Raw genomic sequence first — 16,404 nt, 5'->3', positions numbered from 1 at the left:
AATTTTGATCCGGAACCATGAACCTGTCATGTTTTTTTAAGTTCGTCCAAATCTATATTTCAGAATTTTTTGTCAACCTTTACGAAAGTTCAATTTTTGAAAACCCATATAAAATTTTTTACTTTTCCCAGGCATTTTCCAAAATTACCGAAAGGGATTCCTTTATTGATTTCGATCTCCAGATGTTGTTTTTGGTTTTATTTGGTTGAAAAGTCGTAAAATTTTTCAGCAATCGCCAAACGAAATGTAATTTTTGAACTTTGAAACCGAATGTTTCGAAAATCTTGATCTGGGACCATCTAGACCTTGTGTTTTTTAATTGAGCTCGTCGAGATCAACATTTCAGATTTTTTTGTGGATTTTTAGTCAACTTCAACAAAAGCTAAATTTTTGAAAATCTATAAAATGTTTTTGACTTTTCCCAACCGTTTTCGAAAATTAGCAAAAGGGATCTCTTTATCGATTTCGATCTCCAAATGTTGTTTTTGGTTTTATTTTCTCGAAAATTTGTACAATTTTTCCAAAGCCGCCAAAAGAAATGTAATTTTTGAGAAATTTTGAAATGTCGACTTTGAAAGCGAATTTTTCGAAAATCTTGGTCTGGGACCATCAAGACCTTATGTTTTTGGATTAAGCTCATCGAGATCTACATCTCGGAATTTTTTGTTGATTTTTTGTTAATTTCAACAAAAGCTCAATTTTTGAAAATCCATATACATTTTTTGACTTTTCCCAAGCATCTTCGAAAATTAGCAAAAGGGATCTCTTTATTGATTTCGATCTACAGATGTTATTTTTGGTTTTATTTTTTTGATATTTCGTCGAATTTTTCCACAATCGCATAAAGAAATAACTTTTTTTTAAGTCACTTTTGAGATTTTTTAGAAATTTTAGGTAGAAACCCAATATTTCGTAAATTTTGCTCCGGGAGCATGAACATGTTTTTCGATTAAGCTCATTGAGATCTATATTTCAGAATTTTTTGTCAACTCTAACAAAAGCTCAATTTTTGAAAACTAAATAAATTTTGACTTTTCTTAAGCATTTCCAAAAATTACCAAAAGTCATTCTTTTATTTATTTCAATCTTCAGATGTTGTTTTTGGTTTTATTTGATCGAAAATTTGTAAATTTTTTCTAGAATCGTCAAAAGAAATAGGAGTATAATTTTTGAGAAATTTTAAAAAGTCGACTTGGAAACCGAATAGCAGCAAGACCTTATGTTTTTTGACTAAACTCGTCGAGATCTACATCTTAGAATTTTTTGTAGATTTTCAGCCAATTTCAACAAAACTCAATTTTTGAAAATCTATAAAAAAAATTTGACTTTTCCCACGCATTTTCGAAAACTAGCAGAAGGGATCTTTTTATTGATTTCGATCTCCAAATGTTTTTTTTTTGGTTTTATTTTTTCGAAAATTCGTACAATTTTTCCAGAGCCGCCAAAAGAAATGTAATTTTTGAGAAATTTTGAAATGTCGAATTTGGAACCGAATTTTTGAAAAATCTTGGTCTGGGACCATCAAGACCTTATGTTTTTTGATTAAGCTCATCGAGATCTACATCTCAGAATTTTTTGTCTATTTTTTGTCCATTTCAATAAAAGCTCAATTTTTAGAAAATCCATATAATATTTTTGACTTTTCTCAAGTACATAGTAGGCTATGGAATAAAATGTGACATGTTCATTTTTTTATACCGTTAACATCAACGGTAGGGTGATATTGCCAAATAATATACCCTGTAAGAAAATAAAGGTGGGGCGGATGGGGCCAGTTAATATGCTTGGGCAATCGGCATTATATTGAAATTTTATTACTAATTTGAAATTTATAATGTATAAGTCTTCCAGGGGGGGCAACCACAACTGCTAGGGGGGGCTCAGACCCCTCTTGCCCCCCCGTAGCTACGGGGCTGGTTTAATGACTCTGCGCCCTCTAGAAAGTGATGTTTTATCCATGTGCGAATTTTCAATGGTGCTTTTTTTACGATATTTCTCAGCCATATTTTTTTAGTTGATTGAACTGGTCTCTGCGCTCTAGAATATGAAAAAGCTGCAGTTTGATGTATGATACATCTATATTAATACCATTTTTTCATACAACAAACCAAAAAAATGTTATACCTCGTCTAGCGACCTTGCAGCACCTCAAGAGAGGCCATTATTTAAAGCAGCTGTGTACGACCGCTCGAACCAAATATAAATTGCAAATTCCCCGCTGCTGCACTCGATCCTTTTCCCTTCTTTTTTCACAAAGTGTGAATTCGCCGTCCGTTTCCGCCTACACTAGGGATTTCCTCGTGGAAGATGGGCATTGTACAAGAAATTTTCGGCTTTGTCGATTGGCTGTCACAAAGCCGGCCTGTTTGGTTGACAGGGTTAATCCGGGCTCGTCTTTAATAAATGTCCCGAGCATCCAGACGGATTCGAGGAGATATCCCGACGGCTAAGGAAGGAAAAAAGCGAATGCGTCCATTCACGGACGCTGACTCACTTACGTTAACATAATTCGTCCGGGTAATTCGATATTGTTTGGACAATTCGATCCGGCGAGACAAAAACCGAACTCGGATTATCGCGACAACAGCTGCGATGGAAATAATCCGTCTTTCGGGATGGCAGCTGATGCAGATTATTTCCAAATTTTAGTCGATCACTAATTAACAGAATTCCATCCTACGTGCTGCGCCATTTTCGCGACCCAAGATTTTAAACAGAAAACTTGATATTGCTGACCAACTCCGGGTGTTTTTAGCCATATTTTTCCGTGTTTGCGTTTCGCTGAAGCGGATTAGGCCGTGATTAAAACGTCGTTCGATCTACGTATCTGTAATGAATTTCTTATGGGCTCGGATCCTACCTGCTGCGCCATTCGGGTCCGTTTTAATACTGTCGTCCACAATCAAAATTAAATTAAAATGGGAGTTGCTAAATACTTTAAAAACAAAACCGTACGCGCCTCGCAGCTCCAGAATTAATTTCTCTAACACTTCACATAAAACTCTCTCTCTAATTAAAAATTTACCAAATCCATCCCGGATTATGTCAGCCGGCAATTTTCGCCTTTTCTAATTTTCATTTACGTACCTTTCCGAAGCTCGTGAGTCCTCCGTGCTCCGGTTTTTTACCCGGAAGGTCGGCGTGGGAACAGTCGGCCCTGAAACATTACCCCGACGTTAAAAAATGGAGAAAGAGAGCTCTGGGACTGCTCCCGTCTTAGTCCTGGCAATCTAGTAGCTGATAGCTCAAGCGGCTTCCTAAAATATGGGACCTCTCCCTGTGAATAAATTCATAACCGAACACTTTGTCGTGGGAGTTTGTAAAACATATTAGCCCTAATTTCAGGCAAGAGGCGGCTTTAATCTACTAACCCTTCCTTGAAGTTGGATGTTGGCAAAAACTAATTTATTTTGGAAGGGCTGGAACGAAAACGAGCTCGCTGGGTATGGATAGTTACTCAAATATCAATTAGGACGCGGAGCTTCTTATTGTCTTGAGAGAAATAGGGGAAATTAAGAGTCTTAACGAGGTTAGGAAGTCGCCAATGGAGGCGAACAATCAATTTAAATTATAATTAAAATTAGTTCATTTTGATAGTCGGCAACGGCTTGAACACCCACGATCACAAGTGAGGGTCAACCTTATAGGACTCCATCTGTTCGGTAAACGGTACAATAAACCAAACTTACAAAGTGCCCCCAGCGGGCGAGCTCTATAAATACACCCCCTTCCCCATGTCGGTTTTAATTAAACTGGATTTCGGCATGCTCCCGAAGTTTATTTTTTAATTAGGAAGTTTTTTAATCTCCCGGAAGTGCATATAACCATAGATTAATATAGATGCGACATAGGTTGATTTTGTAAAACCACCCTTATAGACATTGGCAAGCGCCAAATTTAAATAATCGATGCCAATAAAAAACTTGATTTACTACAACTCGTCGCCTGAGAACTTGTTTGATTTCCAGACCAGAGCGCTCTCAGGCCAATGTCGACTCTAAGCGTTCAGAAGCGATTTGGTTGGTTTAGAGTATAATTTCTGCGGGAAATAGTTGTTTGGTCGGTTTTTATAACGACTAAGTGAATATTTTTGGTACATATTTAGTTTAACTAAGAATTAATTCTTTATTCGAAATCGTAAAACCGAAACATTGAAAAATCGAAATATCGAAGAACTGAGAAATCGAAAAATCAAAAGATCAAGAAACCGAAATAGGTCAAAATCGAAAAATCGAAAAGTTAAAAATTGAGCAATTTGTAAATTATCGAAAAATCCAAATCTCGATAAATCGAGAAATCAAAAAACTTAAAAATTTGAAAAATTGAAAAATTGAGAGATTGAAAGATCCAAAGAACGAGAAATCGAAAAGTGATGAAGTCGAAAAGTCGAAACATAGAGAAATCGACAAACAAAAAGTTAAAAGTTGAAAAATTGGAAAAGCGGAAAAATCAAAAAAACGAAAAAATGGAAAACCGGAAAAACTGAGAAACCGAAATAGGCCAAAATTAAAAATTCAAAAAATGATAAATCGAAAACCTGAACAATCAAATCTCGATAAATCGGGAATGAAAAATTAACAAATCGAAAAATTGAAAAACAGAACATCTAAAACCAGGAAGTCGAAAAATAGAAAAGCCGAAGAATTGAAATATTGAAAAATCCTAAAACTGAAAAATCGAAAAATCAAAAAAGTGAAGTCGAAAAATAAAAACCTTAAAAAATCGAAAAAAAAAATCAAAAACCTGAAAAATAAAAAAATTAAAGAATTGAAGAACGGGAAAATCGAAACACTCGAAGGTCAAGAAATGGGAAAATCAAAACATCGATTAATTGTAAAATCGAAAAATTGAAAGTTTATAAAAGTCAAATTTGAAAAATTAAAAAGTCGAAAATTTGACAAAATGACAATTGAAAAACAGAAAATCAAAAACCGGTAAGTCGAAAAATCAAAAGATTAAGAAATCGAAACATTTCTAAAAATCGAAAACTTGAAAAACTGAAATATCGAAGAATTGAAATGAAAAATCGTGAAATCGAAAAATCTAAAATTTTAGATATTGAAAAAATCGGAAAATTGAAAAATCGAAAAAGTAAAAAAAATCGACACATCGAAAAATCCAGGAGTCAAAAATCGAAAAGTCGAAGAATCGAAATATTGAAAAATCCCAAAATTGAAATATCGAAAAACTGAAAAATGAAAGAAAAACCAAAAATCGGGAAATCAAAACATTGAAAAATCGAAAAATTTAAAACAACAATTGAAAACAGAAAATCTAAAACCGGGAAGTTGAAAAATCGAAAAATTAAGCAATCGAAAAATTGAAAAATTGAAAAAGTAAAAAAATCGACGCACCGAAAACTCCAGAAGCCAAAAATCGAAATGGGAAAATCAAAACATGGATTAATTGAAAAATCGAAAAATTGACAGTTTATAAATGTCAAATATGAAAAATTGAAAAAGCGAAAATTTGACAAAATGACAATTGAAAAACAGAAAATCAAAAACCGGTAAGTCGAAAAATCAAAAGATTAAGAAATCGAAACATTTCTAAAAATCGAAAACTTGAAAAATTGATATATCGAAGAACTGAAATGAAAAATCGAGAAATTGAAAAATCTAAAAATTAGAAATTAAAAAATATAAAATTTAAAAATCGAAAAACTGAAAAATCCAGGAGTCAAAAATCGATAATTTTTCGACTTTTTAAATTCTAGATTTTTCGGTTTCTCGATTTATCGAGACTTCAGTTCTTCCTGAATTTTAAATTTTTTTATTTTTCGACATCTCGAAAAATCAAAAAAACTGCAAAATTGAAAAAGCGAGAAATCTTAAAATGTAAAATTTTAAATTAAAAAAAAAAAACAAAAAATCTCGACTTTTCGATTTCCCGGTTTTTCAGATTTTTATGAGTTTTCATTTTTTCGATTTTCAATTTGTTCTTTTTCAATTTTTTAATTTTTCGATTTGACGATTTTCTGATGTTTTGATTTTTCAATTTTTTAAATTTTTAAATTTTCCGATTTTTCGACATCTCGACTTTTCGATTTCCCGGTTTTTAAATTTTTCGAGTTTTCTGCTTTTCGATTTTTCAATTTTGCAATTTTTCAATGTTTCGATTTTTCAACTTTTCGGTTTCATAACTTTTGGAGATTTCAACTTTTCGATTTTTTAAATTTACAATTATAGATATCCCGTTTTTTAGGTTTTTTGAGTTTTTAGTTTATCGCTTTTTAATTTCTCGTTTTTCAATTTTTTAAATTTGTAATATATCGATTTTTCTAATTTTAAATTTTACATTTTAAGATTTCTCGCTTTTTCAATTTTGCAGTTTTTACATTTTCAGTCGTTCAATTTTTCGATTTCTCAATACATATTTTGATGTTTTTATTTTTCGATTTCTTGGATTTAAATTTTTAGACTTTTCAGCTTTTTGATTCTTCAATTTTCCGACTTTTCGATGTTTCATATTTTTGATTTCTCGATTTTTGAATGTTTCAATTTTTTAATTTTTCCAATTTTTGAATTGTAGATTTTTCGATTTCTCAATTTATCGATACTTCAATGTTTCTTAAATTTAAAATTTTTCGATTCTTCGACTTCTCGACTTTTCGATTTCCCGATTTTTAGATTTTTCGATTTTTCAATTTTGCAATTTTTTCATGTTTCGATTCTTCGATTTTTCGATTTCATAACTTTTCGAGATTTGGATTGTGGAACTTTTTAATTTCGCGATTTTTCAATTTGTTGCTTCTTCAATTTTTCGATTTTTTACGTTTTAAAATTTTCGAGATATTGTTTTTTCGTTTTTGCTTTTTTAGTTTTTCGATTTTCAATTTCTCCTTTTCCAATTTTTCAATTTTTGGAGCTTGTGATGTTTTGGTTTTCCAGTTTACTAAGTTTTTCAATATTTCAATTTTTCGACTTTTCGATTTTTCAGGTTTCTGCTTTCTCTATTTTTCAACATTCAATTTTAGGAATTTTTCAAATTTTAAGGAATCTTTCAATTTCCGTATTTTTCAATTTTTCGATATTTTAGTTTTTCGATTTTTTAAATTTTGAATGTTTCGATTTTTTTTATGCTTCAGTTTCGATGGCCTTTTCTGATTTCGATTTATCAGTTTTTCAATTTTTCGATTCCAGTTGGGGTAAGTGTAGTTATTTACGCCATTGGTTTCTACTTAATATTGATTTTCAGAATATACTCTGAATTTTTCCACAATTTTTGAAATTTAATTAAATACATTTTCTTTCGATCACCAGAACTAGTTCATTTTGTCAATTTTTGGATTTTTCAGTTTTTGAATTTTTTAATAAGTATTTCAATTTTTCGATGTTTCGATTTCTCGGTTTTTCGATTTTTTGACATTTGGGTTTGTCTAGTTTTCGATGTTTAATTTCCCGATTTTTCAATTTTTAACACTTCAATTTTTCAATTCTTGGCTAATTGAAAAGTCGAAGAATCGAAATATTGAAAAATCCCAAAACTGAAATATCGAAAAACTGAAAAACGAAAGAAAAACTAAAAATGGAAAACTAAATCGGGAAATCAAAACATTGAAAAATCGAAAAATTTAAAACGATAATTGAAACCAGAAAATCTAAAACCGGGAAGTCTAAAAATCGAAAGATTAAGCAATCGAAAAATTGAAAAAGTAAAAAAATCGACACATCGAAAACTCCAGAAGTCAAAAATCGAAAAGTCGAAGAGTCAAAATATTGAAAAATCCCAAGACTGAAATATCGAGAAACTGAGAAATGAAAGAAAAACTGAGAAATGGAAAACCTGAAGAATCCGAAAACTGAAATATCCAAAAACTGAGAATCTAAAAAGTCGAAAAATTGAGCAATAGAAAAATCCAAAAAGTGAAGTCGAAAAATTGAAACCTTAAAAAAATAAAAAAATAAAAAATCAAAAAATTCAAGAATTAAAGAACAGGAATATCGAAACCCTCAAAAGTCAAGAAATGAGAAAATCAAAACATCGATTAATTGAAAAATCGAAAAATTGACAGTTCATAAATGTCAAATATGAAAAATTGAAAAATCGAAAAATCGACAATTTGAAAAAACGACAATTAAAAACAGAAAATCTAAAACCGGGAAGTCGAAAACTCGATTGATTAAGAAATCAAAACATTTGAAAAAATCGAAAACTTGAAAAACTGAAATATCGAAGAACTGAAATGAAAAATCGAAAAATCGAAAAGTCTAAAATTTTAAATATTGAAAAATTAAAATACCAAAAAATTGAGAAATCTAAAATTTAAAAATCGAAAAAGTAAAAAGTCGACACATCGAAAAATCCAGAAATCAAAAATGGAAAAGTCGAAGAACAGAAATATTGAAAAATCCCAAAACTGAAATATCGAAAACCTGAAAAATGAAAGAAAAACTGACAAATCGAAAAACTGAAAAATCCCAAAACTGAAATATTCAAAAACTGAGAATCTAAAGAATCGAAAAATTGAGAAATCAAAAAATCAAAAAAGTGAAGTCGAAATATCAAAACGTTAAAAAAAATCGAAAAATTGAAAAATCAAAAACCTGCAAAATTGTGAGATAGAAAAATTGAATAATAAGCAAACTGAAAAATCCCAAAACTGAAATGTCTAAAAACTGAAAAATTAAAAAATTGAAAAATTGAGAAATCGAAAAATCAAAAAAAGGAAGTTGAAAAATCTAAACCTGAAAAAATAGAAAAATTGAAAAACCAAACAACCTCAAAAATCAATTAATTGAAAAATCGACAAATAAAGAGTTTATAAAAGTCAAAAACTGAAAAATCGAAATATTTAAAAATCGTAAAATTGAAGAGAAAAACTGAAAACTGAGAAATTGAAATATTGAGAAATTGTAAAATTGAAAAATAAATAGGAGTAAACTGAAAAGTCCCCAAACAAAAATTTCGAAAAACTGAAAAATTGAAAAATCAAAAAAGTGAAGTCGAAAAATAGAAACCTTAAAAAATCTAAAAATTGAAAAATCAAAAATCTGAAAAATCAAAAAATTAACGAATTGAAGAACAGGAAAATCGAAACACTCGAAGGTCAAGAAATGGGAAAATCAATACATCGGTTAATTGAAAAATCGAAAAATTGAGGGTTTATAAAAGTGAAATTTGAAAAATTAAAAAGTGTAAATTTGACAAAATGACAATTGAAAAACAGAAAATCTAAAACCGGGAAGTCGAAAAATCAAACGATTAAGAAATCGAAACATTTGAAAAATTCGAAAACTTGAAAAATTGAAATATCGAAGAACTGAAATCCCAAAACTAAGTTATCTAAAAACTGAAAAATGAAAGTAAAACTGAAAAATGGAAAACCTGAAAAATCCGAAAAGTGAAATATCCAAAAACAGAGAACCTACAAAGTCGAAAAATTGAGCAATAGAAAATTCCAAAAAGTGAAGTCGAAAAATTGAAACCTTAAAAAAATTAAAAAATAAAAAATCAAAAACCTGAAAAATCGAAAAATTAAAGAATTGAAGGACAGGAATATCGAAACCCTCGAAAGTCAAGAAATGGGAAAATCAAAACATGGATTAATTGAAAAATCGAAAAATTGACAGTTTATAAATGTCAAATATGAAAAACTGAAAAAGCGAAAATTTGAAAAAAAGACAATTGAAAAACAGAAAATCGAAAACCGGGAACTGGAAAAATCGAAAGATTAAGAAATCGAGACATTTGAAAAATTGAAATATGGAAGAGCTGAAATGAAAAATCGGGAAATCGGAAAATCTAAAATTTTAAATATTGAAAAATTAAAATACTAAAAAATTGAGAAATCTAATATTTAAAAATCGAACAAGTAAAAAGTCAACACATCGAAAAATCCAGAAGTCAAAAATTAAAAAGTCGAAGAACAAAAATATTGAACAATCCCAAAACTGAAATATCGAAAAGTTTTTCAATATTTCAGTTGAAAAATGAGCGAAAAACTGACGAATCGAAAAACTGAAAAAATCCCCAAAACTGAAATGTCCAAAAACTGAGAAATTAAAAAATTGAAACATTGAGAAATCGAAAAAATGAAGTTGAAAAATCGAAACTTGAAAAAATAGAAAAATTGAAAAACCAAAAAACCTCAAAAATCAATTAATTGAAAAATCGACAAATAAAGAGTTTATAAAAGTCAAATTTGAAAAATTAAAAAATCGAAAATTTGACAAAATGATAATTGAAAAACCGAAAATCTAAAACCGGAACGTCGAAAAATCAAAAGAAATCGAAACATTTGAAAAATTCGAAAACTTGAAAAATTGAAATGTCGAAGAACTGAAATGAAAAATCAAGAAATCGGAAAGTCTAAAATTTTAAAAATTAAAAAATCGAAAAATTGAAAAATCGTAAAGTCGAAGAATCGAAATATTTAAGAATCCCAAAACTGAAAAATGAAAGAAAAACTAAAAATCGGGAAATCAAAACATTGAAAAATCGCAAAATTTAAAACGACAGTTAAAAACAGAAAATCTAAAACCGGGAAGTCGAAAAATCGAAAGATTAAGCAATCGAAAAATTGAAAAATCGAAAAAGTAAAAAATCGACACATCGAAAACTCCAGAAGCTAAAAGTCGAAAAGTCGAAGAATCAAAATATTGAAAAATCCCAAAACTGAAATATCGGAAAACTGAAAAATGGATTGATTAAGAAATCAAAACATTTGAAAAATTCGACAACCTGAAAAACTGAAATATCGAAAAACTGAAACGAAAAATCGAGAAATCGAAAAATCTAAAATTTTAAATATCGAAAAATTAAAATATCAAAAAACTAAAAAATCTAAAATTTAAAAATCGAAAAATTGAAAAAAAGACAATTGAAAAACAGAAAATCTAAAACCGGGAAGTCGAAAAATCGAAAGATTAAGAAATCGAAACATTTGAAGAATTGAAATATGGAAGAGCTGAAATGAAAAATCGAAAAATCTAAAATTTTAAATATTGATAAATTAAAATACCAAAAAATTGAGAAATCTAATATTTAAAATCGAAAAAGAAAAAAGTCGACACATCGAAAAATCCAGAAGTCAAAAATGGAAAAGTTGAAGAACAGAAATATTGAAAAATCCTAAAACTGAAATATCGAAAAACTGAAAAATGAAAGAAAAACTGACGAATTGAAAAACTGAAAAATGCAAAAACTGAAATATCTAATCTAAAGATTCGAAAAATTGAGAAATCGAAAAATCAAAAGAGTGAAGTCGAAATATCGAAACTTTAAAAAAATCGAAAAATTGAAAAATCAAAAACCTGCAAAATCGTAAGATAGAAAAATTGAATAATAAGTAAACTGAAAAATCCCAAAACTAAAATATCCAAAACTGAGAAATTAAAAAATTGAAAAATTGAGCAATCGAAAAATCAAAGAAGTGAATTTGAAAAGTCGAGACCTGAAAAAAATAGAAAAATGGCAAAATCAAAAAACCTGGAAAATCAATTAATTGAAAAATCGACAAATAAAGAGTTTATAAAAGTCAAAATTTGAAAAATCGAATTATTTAAAAATCGTAAAACTGAAGAGAAAAACTCAAAACCGAGAAATTGTAAAATTGAAAAACAAATAGGAGTAAACTGAAAAGTCCCCAAACTAACGGATCATGGCTTATAAATCAAATCGTTTCCGAACGCTTAGAGTCGACATTGGCCTGAGTGCGCTGTGGTCTTTAGAGCAAACAAGTTCTCAGACGACGAACTGTAATTCGTAATATTCTGGTAAATCAAGTGTCAATTTGTCGAAAGTAAAATGCGTCGTTAAAAATATAATGACATTTTTTCTATTGTAGTTAATTTTATTCCTAGTTAAAAACAAACACTGTTGCCAACATAAGTCGAGGAGTCCTCAACCGTCATTTAATTTAAACTATGACGCGTCCCTATGTTCTCTGATATAACTTACCAGGGCGTGTTGCATGTGGAGGTGAGCGTGAGGTACCTCACCCCCACGTGGTAGAGGGTGCGGAGCACCGCCAGACTGCCGGCCAGCGAGTGCCCTCCTTCCACCCCTATCAGCGAGCACATCTGATGTCTCTGATACGCCGCTTTGATATCTGCAGAAAATAAATAATGCTTAGTGGGCGCAGCTAAAGAGATGTGCCCGGAAATTGGGACCGAGCCGGATGGCCGCAGTCCGGATCTGGAAATTGTCGTCGGAAAAAAATGAGCCTCTTAATTTAATAAACGGTCGTAAGGAATATGCTTTTTGTATGCGGCGGCGTGCCCACGTGAGGACGCTTTCTTGATGATTTATTAATGGCGCAAATCCGACGCGGACGTCCGGCGTGCTCATCCCCGATGACACGAAGACGCGTTTTTAGCAGGCGCGTGAAGATCTTATCGGTGTCTGGATTAAAGCGGGATTTGTGAACCTGAAAGGCGAGTAATGAAAATCTACCAACTGTCACTTTTCGTTAAGAGCTTCTTATTTACTCTTTTAGCGCTCGTCGCCGGGCAGGCCTCATTGAGATTCACGCCCGTAAACACGGTGGAGGGAATTTGTAGTGGAAACGTCAACAATAATCGGGAAAACGGGCCAAGACAGAGGCGGCGAAATTCGGGCCGTTTCACCTGCTGCGCCATTTGTGCATACACCGAGGGATGATTTACGGGGGCGGCGGTTAAGTGACAAGTGCTGCTGGCGGGTCGTGTGCACCGAGAAATATTACTCTCGAGGGTCAATCGGAATCTCACCTGCTGCGCCATTTATGCAGCCACCTAGTAAAAATTAACCCCTATCCTTTGTATGATCGATCCCGTCATCGGCTAAACTACGTTTGTCAGGGTCATTACCTTCGGAGGATGTGCACAAAGTCAGCTTCGGATGATACAATTCGGTGAATCTTCTGATTACGTCAATTTGCTCTAATGTCAGCTGGACCGCATCCTTGTATTGGGAATCGCAAGGGACGTACGCTGCCCAGAACTGCAACAACATTACCATTGATTTGAATGCGAACATGTTATAAATGGCGAACGGCGAGAATGGGAAAGAACTGTAAATTTCCGGGCTGGGTGGGAAAAATTCAATCAATTGAATTGAGCCACAAATTCATCGTACGCTCAGGTAGGCCAATAAGGCGGCGATGCGGGGTGAATGCCAATGGGGTTGTAAGACGAGGGATAACAATGCGAGGGGTGGGAACTTAAACAATTGCCTACTTGAATCGTTTAAATAAGCCCGCGAGGTGTTTGCCCCTGTACTAACGCAGTTGGAGATGTCTTAAATTTTTCACGAAACTGGTAAACGTGAATTCAGTTTCATTCACAGAGACGTAACAAGGTTAACTAAAATGCGGCGTCATAGTTTTAATCTTTTTGCGTCATTGTTGTTATGATGAAAATTAGATTTCATAAATGCAACCTAAAATCTACCCGTTTTTACGGTATTACTCTGTCACAATTTTTGGTTTATTGAACTGTGTTCAGGGGCTTAGAACATGAAAAACAACTGCAGTTTGATACATAGTACATCTATATTAAAATCATTCTATCATAAAAAAATTGGTCGAAAGTTGTTTCAACAGAGCTTCCCTCGCTCCTGAAGTAGAATGAAACATAAAAAACAAACACCTAATCAGATTTAGGAATTTATCTCGTTATTATGGAAATTTGCAGTTTAACCCGAAATAGGCCAAAATCGAAAAATTCGAAAGTTAAAAATTGAAAACTTAAATCGAAAAATTAAAAAACCGAAAAATCTAAAAATGGAAATTCAAACTGTCAAAAGATTCAGGAATCTGAAATATGAAAGAAATCGAGAAATCTAAGATTTTAAAAATTGAAAAATTAAACTATCGAAAGTGTGAAAAATCCAGAAATCGAAAAACTGAAACATCAAGAAAGCGAAAAATTAATAAATCTAAAGTATAAAAGTCGAAAAAATAGACAAATTTCTTGTAGATTTCGGGCTGCAGAACTCATATCCGCTTTCAATTCTTCGATAACTCCATTGGTTTTTCCAGAATCGTCTTTTGAAATATATAAAAATATGCAAAATCCGCCCAATTTTCGTCCAATTTTCAACAAAATTTTCGAAATTTCACTAAATGTATTTTCTTGTATATTTCGGGCCGCAGAAGTCACATCCGCTTTCATTTCTTCGATAACTCCATTGGTTTTTCCAGAATCGTCCTTTGAAACTTTCAAAAATATGCAAAATACCTCAATTTTCGACCAATTTTCAACAAAATTTTCGAAATTTCGCTTAATGTATTTTCTTGTAGATTTCGGGCCGCAGAAGTCATATCCGCTTTCATTTCTTCAATAACTCAATTGGTTTTTCCAGAATCGTCCTTTGCAACATTCAAAAATATGCAAAATACCCCAATTTTTGACCAATTTTCTACAAAATTTTCGAAATTTCACTTAATACATTTTCTTGCGGATTTCGGGCCGCTGAAGTCATATCCGCTTTCATTTCTTCGATAACTCCAATGGTTTTTCTAAAATCGTCCTTTGAAACATTCAAAAATATGCAAAATAACCCAATTTTCGACCAATTTTCAACAAAAGTTTCCAAATTTCACAAAATACTTTTTCTTGTAGATTTCGGACAGCAGAAGTCATATCCGCTTTCATTTATTCGATAACTCCAATGGTTTTTCCAGAATCGTCCTTTGAAACTTTCAAAAATATGCAAAATACCTCAATTTTCGACCAATTTTCAACAAAATTTTCGAAATTTCGCTTAATACAGTTTCTTGAAGATTTCGGGCCGCAGAAGTCATATCCGCTTTCATTTCTTCGAAAACTCCAATAGTTTTTCCAGAATCGTCCTTTGAAACATTAAAAAATATGCAAAATACCCCAATTTTCGACCAATTTTCAACAAAATTTTCGAAATTGCACTGAATACATATTTTTGTTGATTTCGGGCGGCAGAAGTCATATCCGCTTTCATTTCTTCGATAACTCCATTGGTTTTTCCAGAATCGTTCTTTTGAAACATTTTAAAATATGCAAAATTTTCGACCAATTTTCAACAAAATTTTCGTAATTTCACTTAATACATTTTCTTGTAGATTTCGGGCCGCAGAAGTCATATCCGCTTTCATTTCTTCGATAACTCCAATGGTATTTCCAGAATCGTCCTTTGAAACATTCAAAAATATGCAAAATACCCCAATTTTCGACCAATTTTCAACAAAATTTTCGAAATTTTACGAAATAATTTTTGTTGTAGATTTCGGGCCGCAGGAGTCATATCCGCTTTCATTTCTTCAATAACTCCAATGGTTTTTTCCAGAATCGTCCTTTGAAATATATAAAAATATGCAAAATCCGCCCAATTTTTTACCAATTTTCAACAAAATTTTCGAAATTTCACTTAATACATTTTTTTGTAGATTTCGGGCCGCAGAAGTCATGTCCGCTTTCGTTTCTTCAATAACTCCAATGGTTTTTCCAGAATCGTTCTTTGAAACATTCAAAAATATGCAAAATACCCCAATTTTCGACCAATTTTTTATAAAAATATGAATTCTTGGTCGGCCGAAGTTCTGTCGAAATAACTTTTGACCAATTTTTTTATTTTGAAAAATTATGAAAACGATGCGTTTCTTCATCAGTGAAAAATTTTATAATTAAGTCAATTTTATTTTTCGTTTTCCCGATTTTTAATTTTCGTTTTCTCGATTTTATATCAGTTTTTCGTTTTTTCATTCCCATTATTTTTTCAGTGTTTCTTGCGATTTATAATTTTTCGTATGTTCAATTTTTCAAATTTTCAATATTTGATTTTCCAATTCCTCGATTTTCCAATTTTTAAATTTTTCAAATTTGCAATTTTTTGGACTTATCAATTATCCGATTTTCCGATTTCTTTAATTTTCTATATTTCTATGTTACAATATTTCGTTTTTTCGATTTGACATCTTTTTGATTTTTAAACTTTCGATTTTTAAATTTTTCATTTCTTCAATTTTTTTGTTTTCACAGTTTTACAATTTTATAATTTTCCATTTATTTGATATATTGAAAAATGGGAAAAATTGAAAAATCGGAAAAGTGAAAAATCGAAAAATTGCAAATCGAAGACCTGAAGAAACAAAAAATTGAAACACTGAAAATTTATTATTATTTAAATCGAAAAATTAGAAAAGCCAACAATTGTAAAATCGAGAAATTATACATAGAATAGTCAAAATTTTATAGTTGACAAAATGTAACATCGAAACATTGAAAAATTAAAAAATTAAAAATTGGAAAATTAAATTGGAAAATTGAAAAATCGGAAAATTAAATTCGAAAAATTGAAAAATCGAATAAATGAAACAGTTAAAAAAAAAATATATAATTATTGCAAATTAAAAACTAGAAAAATTGCAAAGAAAAAAAAATCGGGACATCAAAAATCGAAAACAGAAAAGAAAGTAAAAGACCAAACGGAAAATTGAAAATGGAA

At 31.0% G+C, this 16,404-nt stretch overlaps 1 protein-coding gene across 1 annotated transcript in view; it reads right to left on the bottom strand.

The window, feature by feature from the left end:
- Positions 1–16,404, bottom strand: part of LOC135136917 (dipeptidase 1-like) — a 385,862-nt gene that overhangs the window by 16,647 nt on the left and 352,811 nt on the right. Inside the window, exons 6-8 of the mRNA XM_064066396.1 lie at positions 12,792–12,924; positions 11,902–12,052; positions 3,088–3,157 (exon numbers count right to left, since the gene is read on the bottom strand). Of these exons, the coding sequence (XP_063922466.1) occupies positions 3,088–3,157; positions 11,902–12,052; positions 12,792–12,924 (354 nt within the window). The remainder of the gene's footprint in view (positions 1–3,087; positions 3,158–11,901; positions 12,053–12,791; positions 12,925–16,404) is intronic.

Source organism: Zophobas morio, unplaced genomic scaffold (assembly GCF_036711695.1).
Source record: "Zophobas morio isolate AGI-343-1 ecotype UQ-CSIRO unplaced genomic scaffold, CSIRO_AGI_Zmor_V1 ptg000028l, whole genome shotgun sequence".
In the NCBI taxonomy this organism is placed as follows: Eukaryota; Metazoa; Arthropoda; class Insecta; order Coleoptera; family Tenebrionidae; genus Zophobas; species Zophobas morio.
Note: the sequence above shows the minus strand (reverse complement) of the source record. Positions and strands in the feature narration are given on the sequence as shown.